This window comes from Hylaeus anthracinus, unplaced genomic scaffold, assembly GCF_026225885.1.
Source record: "Hylaeus anthracinus isolate JK02 unplaced genomic scaffold, UHH_iyHylAnth1.0_haploid 11994, whole genome shotgun sequence".
In the NCBI taxonomy this organism is placed as follows: domain Eukaryota; kingdom Metazoa; phylum Arthropoda; class Insecta; order Hymenoptera; family Colletidae; genus Hylaeus; species Hylaeus anthracinus.
Window position 1 is genome coordinate 5,524,881 of NW_026534341.1, and position 9,018 is coordinate 5,533,898.

The 9,018-nt window shown below is 41.0% G+C and overlaps 1 protein-coding gene across 1 annotated transcript; it reads left to right on the plus strand.

Moving 5' to 3' along the window:
- Window positions 1–2,584: 2,584 nt before the first annotated feature.
- LOC128888954 (uncharacterized) lies at window positions 2,585–7,260 on the plus strand. Its single transcript, XM_054146184.1, has 2 exons — window positions 2,585–6,196; window positions 6,757–7,260. Exons 1-2 carry the CDS (start codon window positions 6,053–6,055, stop codon window positions 6,949–6,951), a joined length of 339 nt encoding a protein of 112 aa, XP_054002159.1. The 5' UTR covers window positions 2,585–6,052; the 3' UTR covers window positions 6,952–7,260.
- The last annotated feature ends 1,758 nt before the right edge of the window (window positions 7,261–9,018 follow it).

Here is a 9,018-nt window from a genome sequence, read left to right on the forward strand (position 1 = left end):
AACGTCGTTATCAACGTCGTTTATCGCTCGAACGAAATCTTGCTTGCTATTCGAGAGTAAAACTCGCGAGTAAAAGTGTCGTCGCTTGTAAATATTAGTTAGGCGCTTGTTCAATAATAAATACTATGCGCCGTGGTCGTTCAATTCGCGAGATTTCTTCCTGTATTTTGTTTCTCATTGTTTTCCCGTCGGATAAGTAACGAATAAACGCGCGCTTCCCCCGAAAACGTTTTAACATTGTATATTTTATATTTAATTTCGCTCGCAGCCAGTTTTCGTTCAGCATAAGTTTACGGTAAGTTTGTAAATAACGTGACTGTAGATTACGTAGGTTAAGCACATTCCACGGACGCCCAGAGAGGCGTCGGAGGTGTCGCTCTCCGGATTCTCGCGAATGCGTCCTCGCAGAATATCTGTATTTATAGTATTTCCATATCTTATAAGGAGTTGAACGATGTGGTTCGTGTAAATATGCGTAGCAGACGTCGCGAAGTTAGCGAGTCAATAAAACGTTTTTTAACTTAATTGTGTTCCTATTATTTGCTTCCTTTGGGACCAAATTTTCCTGTATTTCTTCAGCTTTCAGAGGGTAGTCTTCGTTTGCTTCGTTTTCAAGTCGAAGAATTGATCCTGGACGCACGTGTACCGTAAGTGGAGAAATTCCAAGCGAAAACACGATACGAGAAGAAGATGCGACCGATTGAACTACGATCACAGATTTCTTCCTGTATAGGGTTCAAAAAAAAAAATTTCTGCTTAAAGCATGTATCATGAACGTATCAAAACATTTATTTCTTGACAAGTCAGCCAATTTGTAATCGTTCCGTTTCCAACTGCCTTGGCTCGTCCAAAAATAGTCTACGCGCCGAGAATTTTTAACGCGTAGAGGTACCCGATGCAGAAACTTAAAATTTAAATACGCGATCATGCACACCTCGATACGTATACCATCTGATCAGATTTGACCCGGACCAGTTAAAAAAAAAAAAAAAACAACATTTTTATGTATTTTTAACCGACTTCGAAAAGGAGGAGGTTACTCAATTCGACATGTATATATATTGGGTCGTATGGAAAGTCCATGACGATTTTTAGTAGGCGGTACAGGTCCGAATATATCGGAATCATTGAAAACAAATAACGTGTGGATATCCTCTTAAAAGGTGGAAAAATTGTGGGATAAAATGGTACATATATAATTCAATAAATATACATATATCGAAATTCAAACGTGTCTTTGAATGTTTCTTCAAAATTGCCACGAATTTTCTGGACAACCCAATATATCGACTTGGAGTCCTTGAAAATCGAGTTCGCGAAATAGGATTTGTTGTAATTGGAGGGCTGGTGACAGGTGTGGAAGTGGCGTTGTTTGCGACTGGTGCTAACTGGACGACGTAAACCTAATCGGATTCGCTCGTTTGCAAAGTTGTAAATAATGTTCGTTATAGATGGAAGAGTGACCCCGGGGGGCAGTCGGAGCTTGACGGACTTTGAGAGGCTGGGGTCGGCAGTTCGTGAGATGTTGTCGGTATTATCGTGCATCTGCTTTCTTCCCTTCCTCTCGTCGCTTTTTCTCGCCTCTTCCATCACGCGGTGCCGTTATCGTCGCGGATTGATATACTCCTTCTCAATTTGGCCAGGAGCCGTTTCGCTAGAGCACTGGCGATAACCAACAAATCCATTAATATCAGGAATACTCCGAGAAAATACTCCGAGAAAATACTTCGTACATACGGAAAACAATGGAACCTGCACGATGTTTTCTATTCTTGCATAGAAACATCCATCGATTAAATGTATCGCGTTATTTTACGGAATTGAGCGTAAGCTTGATCGCGACGAACGTTTAGTGGTAAAATAAAGAAAGGCTGTAAATGTAACAGATTTTTGATGTTATTTAAAAATTGACACGAGATAACAGTCGACTAATTTCTCAGAATTTATACTCATAGAGTCGTGAATTTGTTACACGTAGCGTTAGTTTAACATTAGGCCAATCAATAGAGCATTTTTGTGTGACAGAAATAGTAACAGCAAGCCGATTGTGCGGTTACATAAAATGGGATGCGTAGATCAATAGGTATATGTTTTTCACTTCCAACTCTGTTCCGTTTTCTTGTTATTTACAATTTAATGCTAAAAAATCGAGATTTTTGTCGTTTTTAGCTTATAAATTTTAAAGTAATGCAGCAATATCGATGCTCCAATGAGATAAAATGTAGGCGATGAAAATATCTACAGAATGAGACCACGAACGTCTCGATCGGATAATGAGAAACGGAGAAAAATCTGGAAAACCGGAAAATTCGGCGTTTTTCCAGAAATTTGTATCTCCGCCATTGTTTAAACTGAAGCGCTTTTGGGAACAAGTAGCGATAGATATGTTCTTTATGTGTGCAAAATGCGGGGATTTTGAATTTTTCAGAGCGCCTATTAATCTACGCATCCCCTTTTATGTAATTGCACAATCGGTTTGCCGTTACTATTTTTGTCACAAAAACGCTGTTTTAATTCTCTATCGATTGGTCTATAGCGTTAGTTTAACATAGAGATGGGCAAAACCCTAGGTTTCGAATAAATCTGAAGTTTGCCGATGTGTTTTGCCCATATCTGGTTTAACACGTTTCTCGCCATAGGGCGGCGCAATGGTACACACCGTCTGATAGACGTGCGAGTGCGAACCACCGGTGGCACACGCCGCCCTACGGAACACATAACGACGTCGAACACGCCGACGCGAACGTATTACCATAAAAAAAGATTTTCCGTCGAATGGATTACGTTAAATTTCTTTCGGTTCGTCAAAGGACGAAATTGCGAGTCGCTTTTCGGCAGGAGAACGCGGAGATTCGGAGACGCGAAGGAATGAAGTGTGTAACGCAATCTTATCATGCGATAATATTGAAATGCAGTTCCTTGGCGACGGCCAGTGAAATAAATCAATACGCAGGCAGCTCTATTATTTTTTTTTTTTTTTGTTTTATTACATTCAGGGTAGGCACGCAACAGGAACCGTTCCTTCGCCAAGAATTATATAGATTTTGCTGGCATCCGCGGTATTCGGCGTGCTCGGTCGGTCAACTTACTCGAGACTCTATTTTTTTTTCGAGAGGATTTCGGGAAACGTTCGAAATACAGGCGTGAAAAAGTTACGTTAAAAATTTGACGCTTACGCAAAGTAAATGCCCTCTCTATCGTCTGAACTAACATGAACTCGGATATCTGCAAAAGTTTTCTTTTTACCTCCTCGCAGAAGCAACGAATTTTAGTTAAGAAATCGAACTTTCTCTTTATCGTTCCGTGGTCTCTTCGATTTTCGAGTATTTCTTGTTCCTTTTAATTGGGACGATAGCCACGTTCGCGCAAAGCGAGAACCTTTTCTTTTGGTTCTTTTTATTGACGATGACCCAAAGTTATCGTGGACACGCGTGTTTATGCACGTCAACGTTGTACTTCAGATTCATTTTTCTTAAACGATTTTAATCCTTTAGTATTAGAGTCTCGTCTAGACTCGAATAAAACATGTGTTTTAACGTTATTTTGTCACTTACACAGTATCATAAAGCGAATCAGTTCCACTTTGTCTCTAAGGTTCTTCCAATAATAAGTAAAAGATACGAAGCGGTATTGCAAGTAGCGTTACATACGATACCGCATCGAACGATTCGTCGAGTGCAGTCGTACCCACCGAGAAGTAAAGAGTTCACCACCAAATCTCCTGGAAATTTCGCAGAATCGATTTGGAGAGAAGTACTCTTACTGTTCCTGACCTCGTGTACAACCAAAAAAAAAAAAGAAAAAAGAAAAGAATAGAAAAGAGAAGAAAGAAACGATACCTCGTAACATCATGTTTACGTGACAAGCCGTATTCTTATTCTCTATTTTTAATTTCGATGTCGACCCTTGTTATCCGAGGACAAACGCGATAAGCAAGATAATTGCAATTTGCTCTTTTTCGTTCTTCGCAGCTCTCGACAATTATACACTTCGTTGACTGTTACAATATCTACTTTGCAAATTCGACACGCGCGACCGACCGATTTCTTGGAATTCGATAGATTAATTCTTGTTTACGGTTCACGGTTGCACTTTACATCGCGTGCCGAGCTGATCGAATGACACGAACGAAATATAAAATCGAAAGTTCGTTCTTGTGACTCGCGAAGGTTGAACGTGTTAAAGTGTAGGTAAAATGTACCTCCGAAGGCAGGAACAAGTTGGATAATTTATTTAATACACATTAACACGTTGATCGTCACGTCACCCATACATGGGTGACGGTGCTTTTCACTGAGAAACGAAAACTATTCATTCTGAAAGTTAAGTGTCGTAGAAAATGAATTTAAATTAAAATACTTGAATTTTGATGAAGTCACAAAACAAAGTACCGAAATAAATGTTTCATTACGCAGTTTCCAAAAATCTGTAAACGAAATTAAATCGCAGTAGAAATTTTCAAGGGTATCGGACTGCCAGTGAACGTGTTAACTTGAGCCACGTTCCTTTCCGTTTTCGAGCCGTTTCGAAGTCGAAGGCTATCGAAATCATTTCTCCGCGGTCGCATTATTGTCGAGAGCCACCGTAAAAGTTTAAAGGCCCTCGACTCGATTCGTCCGCGAGTAGCAAAGAGGAAAGTCATTTTCTTAGGCGCAGCGCGTGCCACGTGGTTCCAGGCACGGTTCTGTGAGAACAGCTTCACCTGACTGGCATACCGATGGTCTGCTCACCACCGTTTACACTTCACCGCCAATTTGCCAGCGGCGGGAACGTTTACGCATTCGACGCGATCCTAAGGAATGACGCTTCAATTAGGCGCGATCTGCTAGCGTTTCTTTCGAGCCATCCTTATCATGGATTTCTCGATTAAAAAAAGGAAAAGAAAAAAGAAAAGAGAAACTTTACATAATCTACATTATATAACACAGCATTACACGAGGATTGAGTAACTCGAGATAACCGTGGATCAAAGCGGTGTTTATCGATCTTTCTTTCTTCTATCCCGACCAACATTTTTTAAATAGGTCACTCCGAATACTCATCGTGCACGCTCGATCTATCCTTCCCACTTTATTTATTTATACAAACGCGAATTAAGAGTCGATTATCTCGTGCATGCGAATATCGACGTTAATATTCACTGCGGCTAGGAAGCGAGCAGTAGTCGTAGATGTGGCCAAAGCGATGAGGATTTAAATCACATCATTCGGCAATGTGAATTATATGAAGCTCCTAGGGTTGATCTGCTAAGATCCACGTATAAAATGGGTTTTCAGTTGCCCTTAAACATTGATATATTTATAGCCGAGCCGAACGTCAAAGCTTGTCTGCGAATCTTGTCCTTTTTTTTTACGACTGTTCTAACCATTTAAAAATACAATCTATTAATTGTACGTTATTTGTATCACCACTCTATTGTAAAAATTGTAAAGCGACATGGATCCTATAGGGTCTTAAAAGCTATAAATAAAAAAAAAAGAAAAAAAAAAACCGCGTTGCGCTAAGCTACCAAGCTCGCCTCCGTCTTCCTAAATCGTAGCGTTCGTTTCCAACGCTCGGGACTTGAGGCTACGAAGATACTTTGGCTATCTCCAGGCAACGGCAAAGTTGTCAAAGTTGTACGACCACGGCTTGTGGTCCAAGGTACGTTCGGCGCCATTAAAAAGAACGATTCGAAATAACAAAACCGAGGAACACGATGTACGATACCAAGCGGTTGTATCTAATCTCCAGCGACATGGAGAAGGCGTCCGACCGAGTGCAACGAGAGTAAATATTGTACTAGAAGGGGGAACTTTCGATGGTCTGCTATTAATACTGTCTGGTTGTTAGTGCTACACGCAGCATCGGCAGTGTTCGATAATAATAAACGGTGTTTTCCATCAGTGCGCCTCGTCTGTCGTAAATTCAGCGAAATCGACGTTCGGGGCGATACTTTTTATCTGGATCGAGCCATCCGCGACCGTTCCACCGACTTCGTGTTTCGGTACACCGTTGGGGAGAATCGGAACAGAGTTTTCCAATCGACGAAGCCTGCTGAAAGGAGGGAACAATGGTCCTGGTGGTGTTTCTCCTCGTGTTGGGGTTCCTCGTCTCGACCGGCCAGAACGACGTCGACCAATGCCAGCGGAGGACCGACGAGCAACTTATCTGGGAGTACGACGTTCGAAGATCGTACAGGATCGGCGGTTACCAAGTACGTGTGATTATAATTCAGGCGCGATAACGCGGCGATGATCCACGAGCCATCCGTTCCAGGTCTTCCTTTGCAAACAAACATGACTATCGGTATCCGAAATTACTTTCGTAATTTCTATCTACAGTGGGTTGTAGAATGTATTCGTACACCGATCAATTCCCAGAAAACTTTTGTGTGAAATTGTAGTTTCTTAACTTCTCTTTTTATAATCGATGATATTTTACGTACTCTCGGAAGTCTCTGAAATATCTTCGTAATACAATATCGTATGTACTCTGTTAAATATCTGAGCTATCGAGGTGTGCAACAGCACCGTGACATTCATATATATTGTTTACGTTTCCCAGTTTAACCACGTATGCATTGCGTTATGGGAAACGCATGGGTATTTGTTAATTCAGTTACGTCCATCGTTGACGTTTATCTATATTGCTTCGATTTTCTTCGCGTCTATCTTCGCTACTATCTCGTTCCACATGAGCTGGAAGTAGAATCACGTAAAGTTAAAGTTAAACAGAAGCTTCGTAGCCGTTTTTAACAGTTGTAATCGCTTGCAGGAAGTCGAGGCGGAGTACGGGCCAACGAACGCGACCATCACGTGCATAGGTGTCGATCCCGTGTCCGATGAAAACAACGGCGCCATGTGGGTCACTTCCGGTGGGATAGGCCACAACTTCATCAAGATCAAATTCAGGTCCAAGTACTCCAGAGGACTTCGTTACAGAGTCTACGTCTACGGGAAACCGCACTGAATTACACCCTGATTGTTTTTATTTATTTACACTACTACGTACACGATTCTGCTTCGATGTATGTACGCTAAATTGTGGATTAATAGACTTTTAGGAAAACTCTATTCTTTTTTTTTTTCTCGAGTGTCTTCCTGTTAACACGTTGATCGTCACGTCACCCGTGTATGTTTTCTACAATGTTTTTCACCGAATAACTAACAAAATTAATTCTGGTAGTTAAATTTCGAAGAAAGTGAATTTTAATGAGATATTTGAATTTTGATGAAGTTACATACACGAATACCACCATGAATGTTTGATTACGTAGTTTCTAATAGTCTATAAACAAAGTTTATAGTGAGTAAAGAAAATTACAGTCGAAATTTTCAAGAGTACCAGTCTGACAGACAACGTGTTAATAGCAGATTTGTATATTTGCCTCTTCTAACTGCAAATATATTAACAGGGATGGGATGCGTAAAACAATCTACTAGCATTACACTTCTTCATACACTTCTTAATAAATCTGCACAACACATGCCAATGGTACCAACTTCCTTGGTACTATGTTACAACGATGTCATCGACTTATGAAATAGAAATCCCTGTTTGTACTACTAAGACTTCCGTCGTGAAATAGTGAAATAGTAGGAAGTTAAGAGACTTCCGAGAATACGTAAAATATCATTGATTATAAAAAGAGAAGTTAAGAATAGTGAAATAGTTCGCGTATAATAGTTACAGGGTCTTTTATTCGCGGGGGTGGCTCGAAATGTCACGGTGACTAGTGGATGGCTGAGAAAGGGGCGCATTCTAAAATTGCTTCGGCGTTGAATGGGAACAATAGTATTACAATAGTATTCTTCACCCTTGAGCTCTTCTCAGCGACTTCCGACGTGTACTTTCCTACGTCGATTACGCGAAGAGGTTCAAGAAAAATGATTCGTTAAAAATTGAATGGTGATAATCGTGTTACGATAAAACTGTGACGATAGTTGTGGCCATTGATTGTAAATCCAGAAGATATGCCACCGATTCGGCTCGCAGAGCTGGAATATCGTGACCAGAACGATTGGGCTGGATAAAACTTTCCCGTGAAACTATACGGAGATCGAGAAACCATTAAACCCGAAGGTACCAGCCGCAGATTCCCTCCGACGACCAGCTCGGCGAATAACGAATCGGAGGAAATATTTTCCACTCTGCGTGCACGAAACAATATTATTCTGCCATGCGAACAGAGACTTCCGGGTTTCAGAGTGATTGCCAGGAATTTGTCAACTAACGCGTTCCGTAAATTCAGTCGTTGAATTAAGACTCGCGGGAAACGTTAAACGGGATGTATGTGAATAATAAGATTGAAATGTCTAGAAAGATCGATGATGGAGCCACATCTGTACGCTTCGAAACAAAAGACAACTGAAGACAACGCGGTACGACACCTCGCGAAGCCGCTCGAAAAGTGTCGAATACATCATTCATTCGTTTATTTAAAGTGCGTAACTTATTATTAAGTGCGCAACCCCGAGGTACCCGAGCTAGAGGGGGGTCAGCGGACCCCAATAGATGAGAAGTAAGAGATCCTGCAAACAGTATTAAAACAATGTCGAATACATCGATCATTCGACCGATCGAACCTCCCTTAAACCTAAAATTGTTACTGTTGGAGTTTAACTCGACACCATCAGAGCTTTCATCCTGATGAAATCCAATAGAATAATTAGTGCAAGTTCCGATGAATATCGCTCAAGATTATTCATGACATTTTAGAGCCTATACTTTCTTAGGTTCTAAGGCTGGCGCTATGGAGCTCCAAGTCTCTCGAATCCTAGAACCACCTAGAATCACTGAGTCTTATCCTCTTTTATTATTTCTTACTATTAGAGTTCAACGCAACACTACAGCAGGGCTTTGAACCTTATGGAATCGATAGAACTATTAGTGCAGGTTCCACGCATAGACTGTTGAAGCCTTGGAGCTTATATCTTCTTAGGTCCTAAAGCTAGTGCTCAAGCCTGTTCAGGCCAGAGATGGGCAAAACCCTAGGCTTCGAATAAATCTGAAGTTTGCCAATATGTTTGTCTCGTT

Coding starts and splice junctions, on each gene's coding strand:
- LOC128888954 (XM_054146184.1), top strand. CDS start 6,053: ATGGTCCTGGTGGTGTTTCTCCTCGTGTTGGGGTTCCTCGTCTCGACC. Junction 6,197..6,756: donor ACAGGATCGGCGGTTACCAA/GTACGTGTGATT, acceptor AATCGCTTGCAG/GAAGTCGAGGCGGAGTACGG.